The sequence below is a fragment of the Ambystoma mexicanum genome, chromosome 7p (assembly GCF_040938575.1).
Source record: "Ambystoma mexicanum isolate Mex_15411 chromosome 7p, UKY_AmexF1_1, whole genome shotgun sequence".
NCBI lineage: Eukaryota > Metazoa > Chordata > Amphibia > Caudata > Ambystomatidae > Ambystoma > Ambystoma mexicanum.
Window position 1 is genome coordinate 36,714,971 of NC_090939.1, and position 23,893 is coordinate 36,738,863.

General features: G+C 52.4%; 1 protein-coding gene, 1 non-coding gene and 1 pseudogene across 2 annotated transcripts; 2 read left to right on the top strand and 1 right to left on the bottom strand.

The window, feature by feature from the left end:
* Positions 1–10,467: 10,467 nt before the first annotated feature.
* Positions 10,468–14,112, bottom strand: LOC138525653 (uncharacterized). The gene has a single exon (XM_069635712.1). It carries the CDS (start codon positions 12,867–12,869, stop codon positions 10,896–10,898), a length of 1,974 nt encoding a protein of 657 aa, XP_069491813.1. The 5' UTR covers positions 12,870–14,112; the 3' UTR covers positions 10,468–10,895.
* Positions 14,113–17,664: 3,552 nt separating this feature from the next.
* Positions 17,665–17,815, top strand: LOC138526692 (5.8S ribosomal RNA). The gene has a single exon (XR_011283716.1). It is a non-coding gene; the product is annotated as a 5.8S ribosomal RNA (ribosomal RNA).
* Positions 17,816–18,275: 460 nt separating this feature from the next.
* LOC138526697 (28S ribosomal RNA) lies at positions 18,276–21,948 on the top strand (annotated as a pseudogene).
* The last annotated feature ends 1,945 nt before the right edge of the window (positions 21,949–23,893 follow it).

A 23,893-nucleotide genomic window follows, 5' to 3' on the forward strand; every position in this document is an offset into this window, starting at 1 on the left:
AGCCAATAGTTGCGTGGCGATACAGGAGTATACATGGAACGTTATCAAACCACATACAAACAAGTTATAGGGAACTTAGCATAACATGGACAATGTAGAAACTGCATTATAAGATTTAGGAAAATTACAGAAGGCATCAAGCCTCGGAGCATGAGATGAGAAGCTGATTCAGGATGCACAGAGAGCAAGACATGCAAAGAAAGGCTCACGGCCAAGGTCAGAGATACGAGGACATTACAATCGCCAGACAACAAGGGGACCAGAAGCTTCAGAAAAGCAGAATAAATCTTCCTAATTATGAGCTGCAGAGCTCAAATTCCTGTTCTCTAAACATGTGAAACAGCCAGACGAGACATATGACAGTCATCTACGGTGAGAAATGGGAGCCAATACCAGCAAACCAGACTACAACAACTGTTGCGACGTAAGGAGCATATTCTCATAAGCAAAGGTGGGTACACACAAATTACGATACAGACACAATCGTTCACATAACCTTGAAGAGGTGCACAGAGAACTCGATCGAGTCCCAGGACTGGGACATCAGCTCTAACCAATCACAGCTTAGAATCCCAGGGACAGATGGCAAGGGGCAAGAACCAATGGTAAGCCCACTACTCTGCAACAATGTCATAGGTTCATGGGGCTGGAAGTTTCTTGGGGGTGGAACAGGCCAGCCACCTGATATTTATTTATTTATTTAAATTTATATAGCGCGCAAGCAGCCCAGGGGCATTGAGGCGCTGTTACTTGCAATAACTTAGTTACATGGTACATATGATAGCGATTGTTGACACATTATGAGTAGTACAGGAAATCATACTGTTGTTACAAATATTGCATTTGGGCTTAAATTACAAACCTAAATGATAAGTATTTGTGCTGATGTGTCGGTCCTTATGTGAAGAGGGTAGTTTTCAGTGTTTTGCGGAAGGTGGTGAGGGAGTCCTCGCCACGGATGGTGGGAGGTAGGGCATTCCAGAGGGTGGGCGCGAGGTAGGGGAAGCTGGACCCACCCGCTTTTACTCTTTTCACTAGTGGCACAGAGAGCATGTTGGTGTACGGGGATCTGGTTGGCCTGGTGGTGGAGACAGGGTGGATCCTTTGAGAAAGGTAGGCAGGAGCAGTGAAGTGAATGCACTTGTGGGTCAGTGTCAGGGCTTTGAATACGATCCTTTCCTTTATTGGGAGCCAGTGGGCTAGTTTCCTGGCTTCAGAGATGTGTTCTCTTTTAGCAATGCCTTGGGCTGCCCGGAGAGCATTGTTCTGTATTACTTGTAGTCTCACTAGGTTTTTGTTGGAGGTTCCAAGAAAGAGTACATTGCAGTAGACTAGCCTGGAGCCGGTGATGGCTCTGGCTATGTTGGTGCAGTTCTCTTTGGATAGAAAGGGCCTGATTGCGTTGATAAGTTTAGCATGATATGCAGCTGTGGATGCTATTGCGTTGACTTGTCTATCCATGGATAGGCTGGAGTCCAGGTAGACTCCCAGAGTTTTGACAGAATCGGAGACCGGGATTTTAATGGAGTCAATGGTGAAGTGGCTAAATTGGACATCTAGGTTTTTTAGCGTGTCGGGGGAACCTACCAGGAGGAGTTCCGTCTTGTCAGAGTTGAGGCATAGTCCGTTGTCAGCCATCCAGGCTTGGATGGTGTTGTAGAGGTTGTTGAGGGTCAGGGAGTCGGTGTCATAGTTACCTGTGAGAGTGAGGAGGATCTGGGTGTCGTCGGCGTAGTTGGTGTATGAGATGCCCATAGCGTAGAGGATGAGGAAGAGGGGTCGTGTGAAGATGTTGTATAGGGTGGGGGAGAGACAGGAGCCTTGGGGTACACCACAAAGTATAGTAGTTGGGGATGCGGCGGCTAGGTCAGAGAATACTTGCATAGTTCTGTCTTGTAAGAAGGACGTGATCCAAGATGTGGCCTCTGGAGAGAATTTGGCGGTGGAGGAAAGGTGGTGGCATAGGACGCCATGATCCACGAGGTCGAATGCCGCGGATAGGTCAAGGAGTAGGAGAAGTACTGGTTTACCCATGTCTCTAGCATCGTCCATTTGATTCTTCAAGTCAAGTAGGGCGGTTTCGGTCCCGTGTCTAGGGCGGAAGCCAGATTGGCGGAGTCCAAGGAGTTTGTTCTCTTCAATGAAATGCTGGACCTGCAAGTAGGCTGCTTTGTCCAATATTTTGAGGAGGAAAGGGACAGTGGTGATAGGTCTGTAGTTGTTGGGGGAGGTGGGATCGAGAGTTGGTTTTTTCAAGAGAGGTCGGACCCAAGCTTCCTTGAGGGAGGCGGGGACTTTCCCTGTGGTAAAGGAGGCATTAATGAAGGCTGTTAGGAAGGGCGCTAGCGCTTCCGTGCAGTCTTTGATAATGGAGGCTGGGCATGCATCACCTTTGCAGTTAGAGGGCTTGATGTTCCTCATAATGTTGATGGTGTCTTTTTCTTGGATGGGTTTGAAGGAGAAGGGTGGGGGGGATCCGTGGCGTGTGACGGGATAGGGATATGGCTACTGGGTAGGGCTTGTTTAGTGGCTAGTATTTTGCTTTTGAGGAGGCTTAATTTGGTTTGCATGGCCGTTTGTATTTTGTCACACCAGTCTTTGTCTTTGGTGTGATTCTGGGGGGCGGGAGTGGGTGTCTCGAGCTCTCTGAAAATGGCGAAGATTTCTTTGGTGCTAGATTGGGCTTCCGAGATTCTGGATTCAAAGGATTTGGCCTTTGCTTGGGTGATTGCCTTTTTGTATTTGGTGGATAGGGCTTTAAAGAACATCTTGTCTTTTTCAGAGTGGGACGTTTGCCACTGTGTGAGTGCAGCTTTTTTCTCGTTGCGGAGTGTGAGGAGCTCAGGTGTGAACCAAGAGTTGGAATGGGTAGTGGGTTTGGATTTGCGTGGTTTGAGAGGGGCAATGGAGTTGATAGCTGCTTTAATGGCAGTATCATAGGTTGTTGCGAGTGTTTCTGGGTCTGATGAAAAAGGTGGTCTGAAGGCTGGGCCTTGGAGGAAGGGCAGTAGCCTTTCCTTGGTGAGCTGGCGGGAGCTTCTGGTGAGGCAAGGAGGGAGCGGTTGGGGCAGGGGGGCAGCAGGGGAGCTAGTGGTGAGGATGCTAAAGGTGATGATGTGGTGGTCAGACCACGGGGTGGGATTGTTACCTGTAATGATGAGTGGCCAGTTATGCTGTGCTATCCAGTCAAGCGTTCTGCCTTGAGTGTGAGTAGGGCTAAGGATGGTGTTCTTGTAGCCTAGAGCATTGAGGGCAGAGTCAAGGGATTTGGCTGCTACGTCCTTACTATCCCGGAGCCCTAGATTGACGTCCCCGAGGAAAATGGCTTTAGACTGTTTTTTGAGGTTGTCAGAGAGGAGGTGGATGAGAGAGGCTTGGAAGTCTCCTGTTGGGCCTGGGGGGCGGTAAATGGTGTGCACAGTAATGGTGCAATGGGGAGAGAGGGTTATTTTAACTTGGAGGTAGTCGCTGTTGTTGTTGGTCAGGGATTTCTCCATCTTTCTGATAGAGAGCGAGTCTCTGGCAATAATTGCTACACCTCCACCTTTGGAGAGGCGGTCTTGTCTAGTTATGGAATAGCCAGGGGGTAGGGCGAGGGATAGTGCCGGGCCGGAGGCATCATGTAGCCATGTTTCTGAGATCATGAGTAGATCTAGGTTGTGGGAGGTTAGGAGGTTGTGTATGTCTAGGGCGTGGGCATTGATGGACCTGGCGTTAATCAAGGCGCATTTCATGTGGGGTTCAGTAGTGCCTGAGAGGGGGTTCATGATGAGAGAGGGTTTGGTGGAGGGGGGGGGTTGAGCTCTGGGTGTTAGGGGAGATGCAAATCACAGGTTTTACACTGGGGGTAACATTTTCAGCGGTGGTGGACACATGTGGTATAGCATTTGGCACACTAGCATTCAAAATGGTGGTAGAAGAATTGCAAATCACAGATTTTACACTGGGGGTCACATTTTCAGCGGTGGTGGACACATGTGGTATAGCATTTGGCACACTAGCATTCAAAATGGTGGTAGAAGAATTGCAAATCACAGATTTTACACTGGGGGTCACATTTTCAGCGGTGGTGGACACATGTGGTATAGCATTTGGCACACTAGCATTCAAAATGGTGGTAGAAGAATTGCAAATCACAGATTTTACACTGGGGGTCACATTTTCAGCGGTGGTGGACACATGTGGTATAGCATTTGGCACACTAGCATTCAAAATGGTGGTAGAAGAATTGCAAATCACAGATTTTACACTGGGGGTCACATTTTCAGCGGTGGTGGACACATGTGGTATAGCATTTGGCACACTAGCATTCAAAATGGTGGTAGAAGAATTGCAAATCACAGATTTTACACTGGGGGTCACATTTTCAGCGGTGGTGGACACATGTGGTATAGCATTTGGCACACTAGCATTCAAAATGGTGGTAGAAGAATTGCAAATCACAGATTATATGTAAGAGCCAGTAGAATAACTTCTATAGGTGATAATATAAGATATCGAACTCTCAATACTTCATCCCTCACTCTGCTAGGGTTTTTGGAGAAGGGCCCAAGTGATGACGCCAGTCATACACAACTGGCTTGAACGCCATGGAACGAAGAAATGTACCAGAATCTTCCAGTGTTCTTGTATTGATCCCTATTGGTTTTATTTGCAATAAACTGCAGTTTGTACTTGCTGTCAGAGTCCGCTGTTTATTCTGGGGAGGGTGTTGAGCGCTCAGAGTCTGCGGACCCCCAGCCTCGCTCTGGCATACTTGGGAGTCCCACCCAACAATGTCTTTATCAGATAGATGCAATTAGTAAAGTCTATGGTGGGAATGTACTTGGCATTTCCCAGGTGCTCGATTAGCTTGTCAATTCTGGGTATTAAGTAGTTATCGAAGGCCGAGATGGAATTCAGCCTTCGAAAGCTGATGCAGAATCTCCAAAAATCATCTACTTTTGCAAAGAGGACAATACGGGACAATATCTCTCCGGTGGACCTATGGCACCCAGTTTGAACATCTCAACTTCTTCCATTATGCTTCCCTGCAAACTTCAGGAATTCAATCGGATTTCAAGTTGAAATGTTCACTGTGCCTAGTTCTTCTGAGAATACCTCAGGGAATTGCTGTAGCAAATAAGATCCCTTTTCTGTTGTTGACTTCATGGGATTGGGATGGGGTTGGTCTTCTTCCACCACCAGGAGCATTGCCATTGTGACAGTAATGGGCTTCAGCAAATGTATTTGATAGTTCAGATCTTTTGGCATCTAGCCCACAACAAAGGACCTAGACATAGCCCCATGTCACAAATCTTTTTCCCGAGCTTTTGAGAGCAACTGTTGCCTACCACAGAGGACGCGGCCTCGCCGAACGCAGCTGCAGCCGTAGTAGACGTGGCTTTACCCATACGGATGCTCTACTATATTCTAGGTGAGCGATCGTACAGCATTACTCTCATGTTGACCTGCACATAGTTACTGCAGTCAGATTACTGTTCTCGGATCTTTGTTATTTCAGCAGCAATGCGGACGCGCTAAAGCCCTAAGGGCTACCGCAGAACAGAGACTTGCATTGACCATTCTATCCTATATGCATACAGACGTAACAATAAGGCAATTGCCTTGTCACTTAATAGATTATGCCACGCACAAGGCACTTTATCTTTGCGTTACATGTTGATCCCGTCCCTGCGGTTTAGGCTTTTGACAAAGACCCGAGAGCCACTGAGGAAGGCGAAAGCATTAAGGCATCTGGATACAGTGACTAGCCACAGTAGACCCGCAGGACTGTCCCCCATGAGCAACATACTAGAGTGAACACCACACTATTTACATGCAAGGTGGGTGACTCTACCCTCGCCGCTAACTGAACTGTTTTAATGTTTATTTTAACAATGGGGTCTTTACCCTTTGTGGCTTGTTTGTAGCGATTATAAAGCATACTTTTATGCTTTTCCATTAATTAGGCACCATGAAGGACACACCATAGTCCCAATTACCATTAGTTTCAACGGTCACACCTTCAAGAGCGCCTTAGCAGTTAATTATCAACCTACAAGGTGCTGTACTCATATTGAGTAAGTCTAGAGAGCTTAGGAACCTTAGTATACTCTATTATAGGTTTGTTTTGTCTGACGGGTGATTGCAAGCACCCTAGCACATTAACACGCTTCCAACTTCTGGGCTACTACTCCTGACGAATGTTCCACATTCTTGTATTATTGAACTGAATCATGTTGAGAATCTATACTGGTAAATCATTATAGTGTTTAAATATCTACAACAGAACACTTAGGTTAATGTATGAGTTCTGGTTCCTTCCTTAATGTGTTAAACCAGAGGAAAACAGTGTACTAAAGCCAACCTGCATCTCAATGAATGTTATGGTGGTGCCCAGCCACCCTTGTGGCAGACTGTATTTTTGCAGAACCAGGGATTATTTCCTGATGCTTTGGTTTTTTTAAATCATGCATTTTAACCTGAATTTTGTGATGATTAAACCGTTTTTTAAATCACTGAAAGAAGCACTTCTTTCAGTTTGCCAATCTATCAGACCCGTCTCCATCTCACTTTTGTTCATCATTCTTTGGTTAACGCGTTACACAAACCCATCTGTCTGGGGATGGTATATGGACATGTGAAGGGTCTTGTGTCCTTCACTGCCTGCTTAAGGCAGGACATGAGGATCGTACCCTGATCGTTTAATATTTCCTTAAAGGGAAACGGTAGTGTAATCTTTAATTACCAAGACATAATTATTACCCAGTTTGGAGGGGTCACACTATATACAAACCCATTTCAGAGAATGGGACGCCAATGATCATGAGAGTTAGGGGAGCACAGGGTGGTCTCCTGGAAAATTGTACAGGCCTGACCATCAGCGTAAACACCTAGCCAGTAAAATGTTACTACACCTGTGGTCCTGGATCTTTCCCACTACCTAGTGATATGCTGTTAAGTGGGAAACTCCATAAATATCTTCCTAGGACACCTGCGAATAACAAGTTGGCTTCTCCTAGCTCCTTCTCTTCCCACCTAACCCTGATACAGTAACGCCCCCCGCCTGCCCCCCCCCTTTAAGAAAAATAAATATCTGTTTATGTACATCTCAAGACCTTTCTCTTCTGGAATGACTCTCTCAAATGCCTCTGCCAGATTCAGATTGTTGTTCGAATGCTAGATCTTGTAGGGTGGTGGTATCTCCTTTAGACTGGGGGTGCTGGTTTAGGTCATCAGCCCGCCCAAAGCCAAGGTCACCTTGTTGCATATTTGAGCGTCTTTCTACTTCCCGCCACTGGGACATCAAGGCTCACCAAGGATTCCCTTGTCTATGCACTCCCTTTTGACAGTATAGCTATATCTGTCAGCATTGTGTATCAGTACCCTGCCATCTCCCTGGTAGTCTGGGTTTATGATCTAGGCACCTGTGTCCAGAGTGTTTTGAAGATGGGCTGGACATGGCTGCCAACGTAGTAGCTGCCATTGGGTGGGGGGATGACTCACCCAGTAGAAGCTAGTCACCTTTCTTGGCTAAGAATTTCTATGGTGCCTAAATAGGGCAAACCCAATAAATGGGGGCACAGAACATTCCGTTAGCCTTGAAATTGGCAGAAGGCGGTTCACTGGGATCGGGCCCAACATTGTATTTGAATCACAGGTCTCACCCTACTTGGTAATTCAGACTCAGGAGGAAAACAAGGTGGCATTGTATCTGACTCTTTTCAAACAATACCTATGCTTACCACAACTATTAGGCCCTATCCCCTTAAAGAAAAGTACAAAAGGGTGCTAGTCAGGATGTTGTAGATCAAAGCAGTAAAATGGTTAATTAATTAGTGTAAATCATACGGAAACATTAAAGAGAGTTAATGCATGAGGAGTGAACGAAGTGAATAGCGCGGATGAAATAGTTCAAATGGGTGAAGCAGGTGGAACAGATGAATGCGCTGAGTGGAAGAATGCATGAGTGGAAGAACTGATAACTATATAGTTCAAATAAGTGTGGAAAGCGAATGAATAAGTAGATCGGATGAATGTATAGAATGGATGAACATGTTGAGCGGCTGGGTGTGTAGAGCGGACGAGCGTGTGGCGCGGAAGAGTGCGTAAATACAGAGAAGCGAGTAGAACACAGGACTGCGTAAAACAGATGAATGAGCAGAACAGATGAGCGTAAACCGGATGAGTGTGTAGAACAGATGAGTATGTGGAGCGGATGAGTATGTAGAGCATGTGACAGCTCCAGGTTGTAGCTGCAGGTATCCGCAGGAGAAGCAAGTAGAGCGCACGAGTGTGGATAGCGGATGAATATGGAAGTGCGGAGAGTGTGTAGATCGCTGGTGCAGACGAGTGCGCAGAGCAGACGAGTGCGTAGAGGGGACGAGTGCGTAGAGCGGATGAATGCATAGTACGTGTGAGGGCATAAAGCGGATGAGTGCCTAGAGGGAACGAGTGCCTAGAATGAACGGACGAGTTGCGTACAGCAGACGTGTACGTAGAACGAACGAGCACAGATTGCATCCAGTACTGATGAGTGCGTAGAATAGATAACTACATAGAAGTGCTGAATGCGTAGTGCATGCGTGGGGCAGACAGGAGTGCATGCGTGGGGCAGACAAGAGTGCATGCGTGGGGCAGACAAGAGTGCATGCGTGGGGCAGACAAGAGTGCATGCGTGGGGCAGACTGGAGTACGCAGGGCAGACTGGAATGCATGAGTGCGTGGAGCGGACCTGAATGTATGGAGCAGACTGGGGTGCATGGAGTGGATAGGAGTGCATGGAACGGACTGGAGCGCATAGAATTGCGTGACGTATATAGTATAGTTTGGAATGCAAAGAACGTTTGAAAGAGCATATAACCCATCATATCACACCACCACGCTTACTCTCTCCTTTACATCACCACTCAACTAGAACACAGAGATACTATGACACCATTCGGTATAACTGTTCTCATACCAACATCCGCCGCTCACTCCACATCATTCTAAGTAAACACTGCTGGTTACACACCCCCCAGCCAGGCGTTCTCCTCAGGCCTAATGCAGCCACATCTGGTCTGGATAAATCCTGCCAGAACGAACACATACTCCTGATCTCTCAACCACCACACCTACCGCTAAGAAGCAGCTATTACACGAATACCGCACGAGCTGCACACATACACGGTGCTCACACGCACCTTTTGACTTCCTCTACTGATCTGAACTTCGGTTCCCAATGGCGTTCAACCTACCAGCGCCTTAAGACATACCAATGGTATATAAGACGCTATATAAATGCAAAATAACATAACATGTTGTTACACACCACAAAGTCCTCTATCCAGAATCCTATGCTAGCATTAATTTGGTCCCCAGCAGTTACAAAAGAAATAAAAATCCCAACTAACGTATGGAGTCCTAGGGCCTTAAAAAGTGAATGGCTGCTTGCTTAATCGCCCCCCAGTGGCTACCTCAATGAGGCTCCTGGCCTCATGCATACACCTCCAACAAAGTGTCTCTAGTCTGTTACCCCAGCTTGGGGGTCTCACTTCCCACTCTCCGTTTCAGGGCCATTTTACTTTTGGGAAGTCCTCGCACCAGCCTCTTCCCCCTACAACCCCCCCCCCCCCCAACAGGGCCTTCTCCCTGTAGCCCCACCCCCCATTGGAGTCTCACTCCATCCAATCGCGCCTGGGCTCGTCTTCCTCCCCCACCACATTGGTGGTCTTTTATCCTTCACCCCATTTTGGGACTCGACTTTGTTCCTCACCACAGTGTGGTGATGCCACTTTCTGACAGTCTTGTGGCGCCAATAGATTCACTCTGCCCCTGGGACCTTTCTCGCCGCAGCTTGGGGATCTGCTGGGCCCAACCAGACTTCAGGTCTTCTCACTCTTGCCCCACCATGGGAGGATAACTTACCCATCCCTGGGGCTACTCTTTCCACGAAGGCAGTAGTACCCCCCCAGGCCAGGACCATGCCAATTGGGCAGAATTCAATTAATCCTCACCACAGGTTATTACGAACCCAGACTTCCTTCCCCTTGCAATTAGACAGTTATCTTCAAACCCTCGTCTGATCTAGCAAAGCGACTCCAGCGCCATCCACTTTAGCAAACCGCCCGCATGTCCACCTTTATCTTTCTTACATGAGCTGCTTCTTAGGTATTCTCAGAACAGGCCATGTGTTGCATTCGAACTGAGCGGAAGCATCACATCTCCTTTCTTAAATAAAGTGTTATACTCCACTTCCAATTGCACGTTTACCCATACTCTCATGTTCCAAGGAGTATTTATGGTCCCAAGTCGTGAAAGTGCTCAGAATAAATGCCATATTATGTATTTGCATGCAAAAATCCTGCTTTTAAAACAGAAAAGCCCCACCACATCCCACCAATAGGCGTGAACCTCAAATGAACTGAAACGCATCCAAATAAATCGAGAAAATAAATGTCTGCACACGCCTTAATGGTATGTACAAGATAAACAAAACGTGTGTTTAAGTTAGGGATTTGTACCTGCTTTAATGCATCATAACAGTATATTGCACTATGCAACACAAATCCAAAATGTATCACCACAAAATAGACCAGATAGGCTGTTTTTGTTCAGGAGCAGGTGTTAATGTAATATTGGGAAATGAGTTCCTAAGTATATCATTCTAACACCAATAGTAAAACATGGCTATGAAATTAACACTGAATAAGCTTGTCTCGTTATGGAGAAACTTGCGCGACAATGGCCACCACGTTCTCAGTCATCTGCCCAGAAACTAATAGCCGCCTCTTAATTTTTCTCTCGCAAACTCCCACAAATGCTCCACAATGAGAGGATGGTCTGTGCCTAAAGTGAAGCGAGCTGTCAGTTTCGAGGATGCCGCACTTTAACGAGAGGGAGACCCAGTTTCTCTCTCATTTGTTCTAGGTTCAGGGAGGAGGGGGGTTCCTTTCGGTGGTTGCTGGCGGGTTGTTTAGCTTTTTCGACAACACAAACTCCCACAACTGCTGCACAAGCAGAGGTTCCTTTGTGCCTAAAATGAAGTGAACGAACGTCCGAAACCTACTTAACTTTCTGGGGAGGCCGCCCCGCTTTGAGAAGGAGACCAGTTTCTCTTTCATCTGTTCTACGGTCAAGGGGGCAGCTGGAGAATTTTGCTTTTCTGACAACACAAACTGCCACAACTGCTGCACAATCAGAGGTTCGTCCGTGCGTAAAATGTTGCGAGCGAACTTCCGAAACTTTTTCAACGTTGTGGGGATGCCGTCGCGCTTTGAGAGGGAGACCAGTATCTCCTTCATTTGTTCTAAGGTCAAGGGGCCTGGGGGCAGATTTAGTTTTTCTGACAACACAAACTCCCACATCTGCTGCACAATCAGAGGTTCGTCAGTGTGAAAAGTGTAGTAAGAGAACGTGCGAAACTGCTCGATAGTTTCGGGGATCCCGCTGCCCTGCTTTGAGAGGGAGACAAGGGTCTCTTTCATTTGTTCTACAGTCATGGGGGGATGCAGCCCGTTCCGTTTTTCTCTCTGCACAAACTCCCACAAATCCTGCACAATCCGAGGGTTGCCCATACCTAAAGTGTAGAAAACGAGCTTGCGAAACTTTCTAAACGTTGTGGGCATGGCCCCCTCCTCCGAGAGGGAGACCAATCTCTCCTTCATTTGCTCTATGGTCAGGGGTTGGGGGGGCTTTTCCCCGGTTGGTGGCGGATCTCTCTGCGCAAACTGCCACAACTGCTGCACAATCAGAGGTTCCTCTGTGAGAAAAGCGTAGCGAACGAACGTGCGAAACTTGTCGACCGTTTCAGGGATGATGCCTCGCTTTGAGAGGGAGTCCAGTTTCTCTTTCATTTGCTCTACGGTCAGGGTCTCTGATGGTTTCTCTTCCTTAGATGGTGACCCTGCACCATCGTTACTCTGGCTGAGGGGCAACGCCACCCTCTCAGGCTTCACCATGAGCCTCCCTTGGGTCTGCTCAGCTTCCCTCTCCATCGATGCCTTGACTGCTGCCAACCTCTCTGCAGATGCCTTGCCGGCGGCTGCCAACCTCTCTGCAGATGCCTTGGCTGCTGCCAACCTCTCTGCAGATGCCTTGCCGGCGGCTGCCAACCTCTCTGCAGATGCCTTGCCGGCGGCTGCCAACCTCTCTGCAGATGCCTTGCCGGCGGCTGCCAACCTCTCTGCAGATGCCTTGGCTGCTGCCAACCTCTCTGCAGATGCCCTGCCGGCGGCTGCCAACCTCTCTGCAGATGCCCTGCCGGCGGCTGCCAACCTCTCTGCAGATGCCCTGCCGGCGGCTGCCAACCTCTCCGCAGATGCCAGGGCGGCAGCTTCCTTCTCCCCCAATGCCTTGCCGGTACGTCTTGCAGCCTCAATCTTCACAGCCTCCCTCTTCGCCGCCGCCTTGGAGGCTGCTTCCCTCTTTGCCGCCGCCTTGGCGGCCGCAGCATCGCTCTCCGTCAAGGCCACCAGGTGCTGGCCGCTGATGTACAGGGACCCGGTGCCCGCCGTGAGCCAGAAAGTGACCGGCGGGGTCAGCTCGAGGCCCCCCAGGTACACGGAGGTGAGAAGGGAGGGATGGAGGGCAGCCACAGGCACTCGTATTGTGCCCTGCCGGGTCTCGCCCTCAACCTCCAACACGTGCAGCACGTCCGGGGCACCGGGGCCCAGGCTGACCGTGCGCAGGGTGAGCTGCTCCATCATGTCATCGCCGCCCCCGGGGAAGGAGACCTTTCTCTTGGTGGCACTCAGCATGCAGCCGAAGAGGAAGCTGTGCGTGCGAGGAGGCGCTGCGCTCTCCTCCGCGGCCGCCTGGACCTCCATGGACAGAGGCGCCCCGCTCTCCTCCGCCTGGGCCTCCATGTGCAGAGGGGCCTCTCTCTCCTCTGCCAGGGCCTCCATGTGCAGAGACGCCTTCCTCTCCTGCGCCTGGGTCTCCACCTGCAGAGGCGCCTCCCTCTCCTCTGCCTGGGCCTCCACGTGCAGAGGCGCCTCCCTCTCCTCCGCCTGGGCCTCCGCGTGCAGAGGCGCCTCCCTCTCCTCCGCCTGGGCCTCCACGTGCAGAGGCGCCTCCCTCTCCTCTGCCTGGGTCTCCACGTGCAGAGGCGCCTCCCTCTCCTCCGCCTGGGTCTCCACGTGCAGAGGCGCCTCGCTCTCCTCCGCCTGGGCCTCCACGTGCAGAGGCGCCTCGCTCTCCTCCGCCTGGGCCTCCACGTGCAGAGGCGCCTCGCTCTCCTCCGCCTGGGCCTCCACGTGCAGAGGCGCCTCCCTCTCCTCCGCCTGGGTCTCCACGTGCAGAGGCGCCTCCCTCTCCTCCGCCTGGGTCTCCACGTGCAGAGGCGCCTCGCTCTCCTCCGCCTGGGCCTCCACGTGCAGAGGCGCCTCCCTCTCCTCCGCCTGGGTCTCCACGTGCAGAGGCGCCTCGCTCTCCTCCGCCTGGTCCTCCACGTGCAGAGGCGCCTCGCTCTCCTCCGCCTGGGTCTCCACGTGCAGAGGCGCCTCCCTCTCCTCTGCCTGGGTCTCCACGTGCAGAGGCGCCTCCCTCTCCTCCGCCTGGGTCTCCACGTGCAGAGGCGCCTCCCTCTCCTCTGCCTGGGTCTCCACGTGCAGAGACACCTTCCTCTCCTCTGCCTGGGTCTCCACGTGCAGAGGCGCCTCGCTCTCCTCCGCCTGGGCCTCCACGTGCAGAGGCGCCTCCCTCTCCTCCGCCTGGGTCTCCACGTGCAGAGGCGCCTCGCTCTCCTCCGCCTGGGTCTCCACGTGCAGAGGCACCTCCCTCTCCTCTGCCTGGGTCTCCACGTGCAGAGGCGCCTCCCTCTCCTCCGCCTGGGTCTCCACGTGCAGAGGCGCCTCCCTCTCCTCTGCCTGGGTCTCCACGTGCAGAGACACCTTCCTCTCCTCCGCCTGGGTCTCCACGTGCAGAGGCGCCTCGCTCTCCTCCGCCTGGGCCTCCACGTGCAGAGACACCTTCCTCTCCTGCGCCTGGGACTCCACGAGCAGAGACACCTTCCTCTCCTGCTCCTGGGCCTCCACGTGCAGAGACGCCTCGCTCTTCTCCACTGCTCACCGAGACGCGCTGGAGGAAATGATAGTCAGCAAGGGCCCGCCCACTCTTCTTCACGTGACTTTTGGCACGTTTCTTCCCCTACATTCAGGTGGCGTCTGACGTCACTATTGTGATTTCGTGGGTGGGAACCAGGAAGGTAGCGACCAGTTCCTATTCGAGAAACGGACCATAGCAACGGCCCGCCCACACTTCTTCACGTGACCTCCGCTGTTATCCGTGTCATTTCCGGAGCAGTGAAGCGGTTCCGGGGTCTTTCAGTGAGCGGAGCCAGTGCCAGTGCAACCGGACTCTGCCAGGTTGCAGGAGCAGCAGCAACCCGTGTGCTCTTGGCTGGATGCAAATGCAATGCATTTTCTTCCGGATACCGTGAACGTTCCTGCCAGACGCCCGATTTCGACAGGGGAGTGGGAAATTAGATTTACTTTAAAAATCATGTTTAGCTATTCAACATGAAAGGTATGGAGGGCTGAGGAAAGGACCATGGGCCGTGGATGCTGGTGTCTAACTGATCATAGGGGGCTCATTTAATGTTTCATGATGGTGTGATTATTAGGATGGGTGGTTTTAGAGGAGGTCGGCTGGGGCTATCTGCGTGTGATTTGGGATTGGCACACAGGCATCTGATGCAAGGGGGAGGGGGCATCTTGCTATTTGGAGGGAGGATCGGGCATTATGGTATTAGTCTAGAGGGTTCCTCTGATCTCCTTAACTCTCGGAACACTGGTGAACCTGCAAATAGCACATCTCATTTTAACATTCAGAAATTCACATCTACACTGAATTGATTTTTTTCCACTATGAACCCTCCTACCCAACTTCTTCAGCTTTAAGGTTAGGGGCCTTTTGGGTGCTTGTGATTCCTTGTCTCGCTGTCACTTTCAATCTTTCTCTATTCTGCTGTGCTGCAAAGCTCACTGTGACTTCCTCTCAACCGCTGAGAGGCACCCTCTTATCTTCAATGCTCTTTACTGTATTCTCAATACTGTTATACTTAGGGAAACGTCCTCTGCTCTCCTTCTCGAGTCCAAATGCAGTCTCTAATTTCCCTTTTCCAATTTCTTCTATCTCAATTTTTACATTTCCTCGAACTGTAGCTCAAAAAACTCTTGACTCCTACTAACTGGCAACTAAAATAACGTTGTGTAGTTCCTAACTGATTGTTTCTTTAGTAGCTTCTATGCTCTCCGCCTCCAGCTGCCTTTAACTGCCATGGGTCCCCCCCCCCCAGTGCCAAGGCTTTTTTTGGTGATTTCAGTATGTCGCCGTTCAATGCCTTCTAACGTTTTCTCTTTCATTAACCCCTTAAGTGCAACAGGGAGGAAATCCCAAGACCTCGTCCTTGGCACTTGGGGGTTAAAGAGTCTTTCAAACTTTGCTAATTTTACTATTATTCCGTTCTTGCTTTTACGCCACTGCATGCGCAATGATTACAACTTCCTATGTTCACACATTCAGTCTTTACTTCATTGCGCCCGCGCATACCTTGCAGCCTGAAAATTTGCTCCCGCTCGTGTGACACTGGAACTTACTCGCCGAGAAGAGATGCCTCCTGCTATCCGTTCGTTGTGCACTTGATGCATCCTGAACAGCTGTTACCTCCGCTGATTTCCACGTTCCAACGCTTTGTTTCTTTACCTACTACGCCACTGTTTACAGAATTCACCCGATGCAGCTCCTTCAACGGGGACGGCACACAGGGCACGCTGTTAGGTAATTTCCTCAAATGCGAGGGAAGTTCCGATGCCAGATAGCAACGAAACGCTACTGTTCCTGATACTCGCGCGCTACTGCTGTAGTTCTAACTTACGCTTCAGTAAGTGTGGCACGCGCGCTTTCAACAACCACTGTAGAACACAAACTTTTAAACAACTTGAAAAAATACAAACAGTTCATCCTTACTTTAGAAGATTGTGGCTCTTCATTATGTAGATAATGGATCTACACTGTACGTTCAGCTTAACATTAGTTTCTTTAAAGTTCAAAACATTTCCAAAACACAACTTAGGTTTCTTTTCTCTCTGTCACTTATCTAAGATTATCTCTGGCTGATCCAGTAGGTTGTTGTCCTTAGGGACATGTCTTCAGTTGTCTAGTTTCTTCAGGTAACTCAGGAGCTATTAATCACTGTGACCATTTATTAGCTGATCTTGAATGAAAGGCAGTTTATAACCTCTCCAGAGGTTTCATTGCATCACAATAGCCTGTAGAAATCTGTAGCCAATAGTTACTGAGCAGGAGGTTCACCATCAAGGATTGGGAGAACACCAGCTCTCTAACATGAAGTATTGAATTATACTTAACTCAACCACCACCCTTAACAGCAGAAATTTGCCCCAATACCCTGGGACCTGACAATCTGGGTGTGAATGGAGGGATGGGGTATGTATGTCTGTAGAGAAGGATGTTGGTTTATTGGAGGGGTGGGAGAATGTGTGTGTCTAAGGGATGGGGGAATCGGGTGTGGGTATAGAGAGAGGGCGGATGGCGCCATCTGAGTGTGAGTCTGGAGGTAGAGGTGAAGCATATGGGTGTGGCTGTGAGGGGTGGAGCATCTTGTGGGTATGGAGGGACGAATGTTGGTGTCTGTGGGTTTGGGCGGAGGGATGGTGACATGTGGGTCAGGAGGGAGGTGGCGTTTGAATCTGGAATGTGGGTTTGGAAGGAGAAATGGGGCATTTGAGTGTGAATTGGGACATGTAGGGCTGGGGTATCTGCTTGTGAGTGGGGGCATGAAGGATTTATTAACAGCGGAGCAGCGGGAGGGAGAGCCGCGGGCCTGACCTTGGTTGCATCCCAGACGCGCACACCCACAGCCCGGGCACCTCTCGCAGAGTGGTCCGGTGCGCGTGGTCAACCAGGTGCCACAGAGGGGGGATTCCCTTGCACCAGAGGGGGGTCCACGACCCAGCAGATGGACAGGACGCCTGGCAGGGTTAGGTTAACCTGTTGGGGACATCCCCAAGCACGTACCAGAAAGGGAGCCCCGCGCAGCCCCCTGTCCTCACTGAGCCTGCCTCTGCACTGTTCGGGAGTGCGCACCCCTCTCTCGCTCTGACCTGCCAGCGGGTGGACATTGGTGGGCACACCCCGGTCAGCAGGGAAGCCCCAAGTGGGGGCAGCAGGGTGCCGAGGGATGGGGGCCTCCCCAGGCGGAAAGGGGCCCGGCAAGCCAGACATGAGCCATGGCGCAGCAGGCTTACTCGACAGACGGGTGCCAAGGTTCCAGCTGCCCACATCTGTGGGCGAGCGATGCCCAGGGCTGCTGGCGCAGCGGGTGACCTTACCTCTTGCCCAGGTACCTGGGCCCTATGTTGCCGGGCTGGGGTTTGAAGACTCTAGCAGTCCCACCCACCAAACAACCTTGTCCGTGCTGTCTCTGGCCCGCCTCGCCGTCTGTCTCCCAGCCCTCCCTCCCCCAAAAGGGAAGTGGAAGGAGTCGGGGGGAGGATGAGTGGACCGGACCAGGTGGCAGAGTGGCCTGCCTCGATCCCCCTGGGAAGTGCTGTGTTGCTGGTCACAATGCTCTCGGCTGAGCTAGACAGGGCGCTGGGCTGTCCGCCACAGGCGGCACTAATCTCCCATGAATTCTCCTGCACCAGGCCGACGTCTGGAACAAAAAAAGTTGCCTGCGACTCCTGGCGGTGTATCACTCGGCTCGTGTGTCTATGAAGAACGCAGCTAGCTGCGAGAATTGGGGTGTATTGCAGGACACATTGATCCACACTTCTAACGCACCATGCGGCCCCGGGTTCCTCCGGAGGCTATGCCTGTCTGAGGGTTGCTTGGTACATCAATCGCCCTCCAGGGCGTGGCTGGGGTGTTGCAGGGACCCCCTTCTCTTCGTCCCCCTAAGGTCAGACCCCAATCAGCAGGATCCCTGGACCTGGCGCGCAAGCTCATTGCCGGTGCGTCCCAGCCTCCCCAGTTTCCCCGCCTCATGCTGGTTTCGGGAGGTCCAGGTGGCCATGCGTGCCCCGGATGTGGTGGTGGCGGCAGCAGGCCTTAAAATAGTGTGCTTCACCTTCACCCTACCCCGGGGCACCTGGCCGCGCTGTTTGGCTGTCTTTGGTGTCCCATGGCTGCTGGCGCAGGATGGCCATGGGGTGCGGACCTCATGACCATGTGGGCTTCTGTCGCAGATTGGACCGTGCACTAGCCTGCCCCAGAGGCACAGGGCTGGAGCAACCCCCCCCCCGTACGGCCCGAGGCTAGCTGCCCCGAGCTTTGTTCTCCCACGACTAAGGCCTCAGATCAGATGTGGTGACGTGCTGAATTTAAGCATATTACTAAGCGGAGGAAAAGAAACTAACCAGGATTCCCTCAGTAACGGCCAGTGAAGAGGGAAGAGCCGAGCGCCGAATCCCCATTCAGCGGCAGGCGTGAGAAATGTGGTGTGCAGAAGACCGACTCCCCGGCATCGCTCAGGGGCTCAAGTCCTTCTGATTGAGTCTCACCCCGCAGACAGTGTTAGGCCGGTACCAGCCTCTTGCATGCCGGGAGCAGGTCTTGTTGGGTGTTGGGTTGCTTGGGAATGCAGCCCAAAGCGTGTGGTAAACTCAAGTACGGGTGCGTAACTGATGGCCAACAAGTACTGTAAGGGAAAGTTGAGAGAGAGTTCAAGAGGGTGTGAAACCGTGAGCGATAAACTGGTGGGTTCTGTGCAGTCCGCACGCAGGATTCAACACTGCAGGCAGGTTGGTTGCCTGGAACGGTGGAGACCCTTGCAGGACTGCGGCACGGGCACACCCAGTCCCAGCAGGGCGCATTTCCTCTCTGGCGGTGCACCACGACCGGCTGTGAAGGCCCCAGGGGGAAGGTGGCTCTCTGCTCCAGCAGAGAGTGTTACAGCCCCCTGACAGCAGTTTTGCTGTGTCCTCTGGGCTGAGGGAGATTGACCGCCACCATGCCCTTCTCCGGCAACCGTCCTGGCCTCTCTTAGGGTTCGCCATGGTGGCGACGGGGCTCCCAATGCGACTGTGGTGGACTGCCCTCAGTGCGCCCCGACCATGTCGTGCCGCCGGGTGGGGAGGCCCACAAAGGGTGCCGGGGGTCTGAGGTGATGTTGGTTAACCCACGCCCTGTCTTGAAACACGGACCAAAGAGTATAACATGTGTGCTAGTCAGTGGGCTGAATGAAACCCTGTGATATAATGATGGTGAGGGCTGGTGCCGCCGATTGCGGTGGGATCCCATTGTGGTGGGCGTTCCACCGACCCGTCTCGCCCGCTCTGTCAGGGAGATGGCGCATGAGCATGTGTGATAGGACCTGAAAGATGGTGAACTCAGCCTGGTGGAGGTCCGTAGCGGTCATGATGTGTAAATCGGTCATCCGACCTGGGTATAGGGGCAAAACACTAATCGAACCATCCAGTAGCTGGTTCTCTCTGAAGTTTTCCTCTGGATAGCTGGCGCACGGAAACCCCAGTTTTATCTAGCAAAGCGAATGATCAGAGGTCTTGGGGCCCAAATGATCTCAAACCATTCTCAAACATTAACTGGGTAAGAAGCCCGGATCGCTGGCGTGGAGATGGGCATTGAATGCAAGTGCCCAGTGGACAACTTTTGGTAAACAGAACTGGCGCTGCGGGATGAACCGAATGCTGGGTTAAGGTGTCTGATGCCGACGCTCATCAGACCCCAGAAACGGTGTTGGTTGATATAGACAGCAGAATGGTAGCCTTGGAAGTCGGAATCTGCTAAGGATTGTGTAACATCTCACCTGCTGAATCCACTAGCCCTGAAAATGTATGGCGCTGGAGTGTCTGGCCCATACCCGGCCAGCGCTGAGAGCCACGGGGGCTAAGTTGCGACGAGTAGGAGGGCCGCTGCGGTGTGCACAGAAGCCTGGGGCAAGGGTACAGATCTTGGTGGTAGAAGCAAATATTTAAACGAGAAATTTGAATGCTGAATTGGAGAAGGGTTCCATGTGAACAGCAGTTGAACATAGGTCAGTCGGTCCTAAGAGCTGGGCGAGCGCTGTTCGGAAGGGACTGGAGATGGCCTCCGTTGCCCTCGGGCGGTCGAAAGGGAGTCTGGTTCAGATCCCCCGGAGTGGCGGAGACGGGCGCCCTTGTGGTGTGTCCAGTCTGGTAACGCAAATAATCCCAGAGAAGCCGGCGGGAGCCATGGGGTGAGTTTTCTTTTCTTTGTGATGGGGAGGGCACCCTGGAATGGGTTTGCCCCGAGAAAGGGGCCGGAGCCTTGGAAAGTGTTGCGGTTCTGGCGCATCCAGTGAGCTCTCGCTGGTCCTTGAAAATCCGGGGGAGATGGTGTAAATCTCGCGCCGTGCCCTACCCATATCTGCAGCAGGCCTCCAAGGCGAACAGCCTCTGGCATGTTGGAACAATGTAGGTAAGGGAAGTCGGCAAGTCAGATCCGTAACTTCAGGATAAGGATTGGCTCAGTTGGCTGGGTGGGTCAGGCTGGGGCGCACAGTGGGGCGCGGGGCACGCGCTATGGCTGGATGAGGCGTCCTCCACCCCTACCCCCCAGGGGCGGCGCTGAATCGGATGCGAGCCGGGCCCTTTCTGTGGATCACCACAGCTGCAGTGGTTGCCTCTCTCGTTTCCCCCTCCTGGGGTTCGGGCCGGCATTCTGCCTCGGCCGACACCCAGCAGCTGACTTATAACTTGTGCGGACCAGGGGAATCTGACTGTTAAATTAAAACAAAGCATTGCGAAGGCCAGCGGTGGGTATTTATGCAATGTGATTTCTGCCCAGTGCTCTGAATGTCAAAGTGAAGAAATTCAATGACGCGTGGGTAAATGGCTGGGGTAACTATGACTCTTAAGGCAGCCAAATGCCTCGTCATCTAATTAGTGATGTGCATGAATGGATGACTGAGATTCCCACTGTCCCTCCCTACTATCTAGCGAAACCACAGCCAAGGGAACAGGTTTGGCAGAACCGGCGGGGAAAGACCTGGTTGAGTTTGACTCTAGTCTGGCACCGTGAAGAGACATGAAAGGTGTAGGATAACTGGGAGGCCCTCGGGCCGCCAGTGAAATACCACTACTTTTATCGTTTTTCAACTTACCTGGTGAGGCGAGGTCGAGCCCCATGGGCTCTCGCTTCTGGCTCCAAGCGCCCGGCACCTGCCGGGCATGACCCTCTCTGGGTACAGTGGCATGTGGGGAGTTTTGACTGGGGTGGTACACCTGTCAAACGATAACGCAAGTGTCCTAAGCCGAGCTCAGGAAGGACAGAAACCTCATGCGGACAGAAGAGCAAAAGCTAGCCTGATCTCTATTTTTAATATAAATACAGGCCGTGAAAGTGGGGGGTCTCACGATCCTGCTGACTTTTTGGGTTTCAAGAAGGAGGTGTCAAGTTACCACGGGGATAACTGGCTTGTGGCGGCCAAGCGTTGATAGCAACGTCGCTTTTTGATCCTTCAATGTCGACTCTTCCTATCATTGTGTAACAGAATTCACCAAGCGTTTGATTGTTCACCCGCTAATAGGGAATGTGAGGTGGGTTTAAATCGTCGTGAGACCGGTTAGTTTTACCCTACTGATGTGGTGTTGCAATTGTAATCCTGCTCAGTGCGAGATGAACCGCTGGTTCAGACGTTTGGTGTGCATGCTTGGCTGGGGAGCCAATGGGGCGAAGCTACCATATGTGGGATTAAGTTAAACTCCCCCCCCCCCCCCTAGAACGTGATACCACAGCACTGTTGAGCATCGGTTGTCCTAGGATAGCCGGCTTTGGGGCCGTTTTGTAGAGCCGCTCGCCTCAGGACTTGTGTGCACCGAAGGGGACCACCTTTCTCGCCCATAGTGCACCGCATGTTTGTGGGGAACCTGGTGCTAAATCATTCGTAGACGACCTGATTCTGGTTCAGGGTTTCGTAAGTAGCAGAGCAGCTACCTCGCTGCGATCTATTGAAAGTCATCCTCTGAGCCAAGCTTTTGTTGTAAGGCGCTGCCAAGGTTCTCCATCCTTCCTTCTGAGGCTCACGGGACGCAGAGGAAAATCCCACCCACCCTAGTTGCACACCCGCAGGGGGGTGCGGGCTTGGCTGGGAGTGCTCTTCTCACCTTTCCCAGTCAGCCTGGCAGGCCAGATGGCCTTAGTCCCAGGCCTTCGAGGTGGTGCCTTAAGCTCTCGGACAGAGCAGGGGAAGAGATGCTGCAAGCCACCCAGAGCGCCGGGGGTGGTACCTTAAGCCCGTGCCCCTGGATGGTGGGGGGGTAGGCCCAGATGGCCGGAATTGTGGCTGGCGGACCAGATGCCCAGAGCTGTGGCCAGCATACCAGATGGCCCGAGTTGCGGCTGGCTCCTGCATTTGTCTCCGGTTGGGTTCCATAAACCCCCACTGCGTGGCTTAATAGTCGGCGTGGAAATGCCACCATGCGGCCTCCAGGGCGGCCCTGGTTCAATGGCGATTGTGGGTTGCTCCCGAGCCTTGGGCAAGTATCAACCACGCTTGGTCAGGTCCAAGACGAGGTGCGTTTGTCAAGGGGTGCCCTGAGCGGGCCCCTTTCCTCCGCATGGGGGTAAATGTGCTTGCAGTGGCCGGCCCTGAGTTCCACAGTGTTTGTGGGTTAGTCTTGGAGGGAAAGGATCTGATGTGGTGGGAGAAGCTCTGAGGGGGACCTGGCCAGAGCTCCAGGGAGATGGTCGGGGTTGCTTCCCCCGGCCTTGGACAGCTTTCTCATGCCTGGTTTCGAAAGCCCCTGAGCCTAGTGGTGGTCGCGGGGAGCCTTGTTGGGCTTCCCATCACTCCCCGCAGGGAAAAGCTCTAAAGGGGCCCTGCTAAAGCTCCAGGCCGGATGGGGGGTTGCTGCTCCCCGCACCGCCCGGCCTTGGGTGCCTGTCTCACTCTGTCATGCCTGCGCCGTGGGCGCATCCATTTACGCTCAATTTTGACTATATGTTTATCATTTATTTACAACAGACTCTTGGATCTATCTATATTTACTTTGGAAACTTTATTTCCCATTTGCGAGACTTTGCTGCTTAATTATTATTTCCAACAAACTACGCATACCATAATGCACCTGGCTACAAGCATTGATTCCTGGCTGTTCCTATTGGTTATCAATGGAACTACACCACCCAGAAGCCCTAGAGACTTGCCCTGCTTCCACCAGTCCAGGAACAGAAAGGGAGGTGGCCGATTGCCTGCAGGTGTGTTTAGCCAGGTGCAACCAATTAGCCTGCCTCTGTGCTGGGCTAGGCAGTATAAAGGCTGCTGCCTGCCGTGGCTCAGCCTCTTGCATCTGAGAGTCCTTCCTCCACCTTTGCATCTTCCTACGGATCTTGTATGCTGCTTACCTTCACTCCTGCTTGGACCCTGCCTTGTTGCTTGCTCCACCCTGCTGCCTCCAGCCATAGCCTTCCAGGCTCCCTGCCTCACAGCCCTGCTCCTCTGGGCTCTCCACACTGCAGCTGATCACGCTCTGCTGCCTTCCAGTCTCCGCCCTTGCCCTGCCGGGCTCTCCACATTGCAGCCGATCACGCTCTGCTGCCTTCCAGCCTCCGCCCTTGCCCTGCCGGGCTCTCCACATTGCAGCCGATCACGCTCTGCTGCCTTCCAGCCTCCGCCCTTGCCCTGCCGGGCTCTCCACATTGCAGCCGATCACGCTCTGCTGCCTTCCAGCCTTCGCCCTTGCCCTGCCGGGCTCTCCACATTGCAGCCGATCACGCTCTGCTGCCTTCCAGCCTTCGCCCTTGCCCTGCTGGGCTCTCCACATTGCAGCCGATCACGCTCTGCTGCCTTCCAGCCTCCGCCCTTGCCCTGTCGGGCTCTCCACATTGCAGCCGATCACGCTCTGCTGCCTTCCAGCCTCCGCCCTTGCCCTGCGTACCCTCTACATTGCAGCTGATCACGCTCTGCTGCTTTCCTGCCTCAGCC

Excerpts from the sequence above, each read along its gene's own strand:
- LOC138525653 (XM_069635712.1), bottom strand. The coding sequence starts at position 12,869 with ATGGAGGCCCTGGCAGAGGAGAGAGAGGCCCCTCTGCACATGGAGGCC.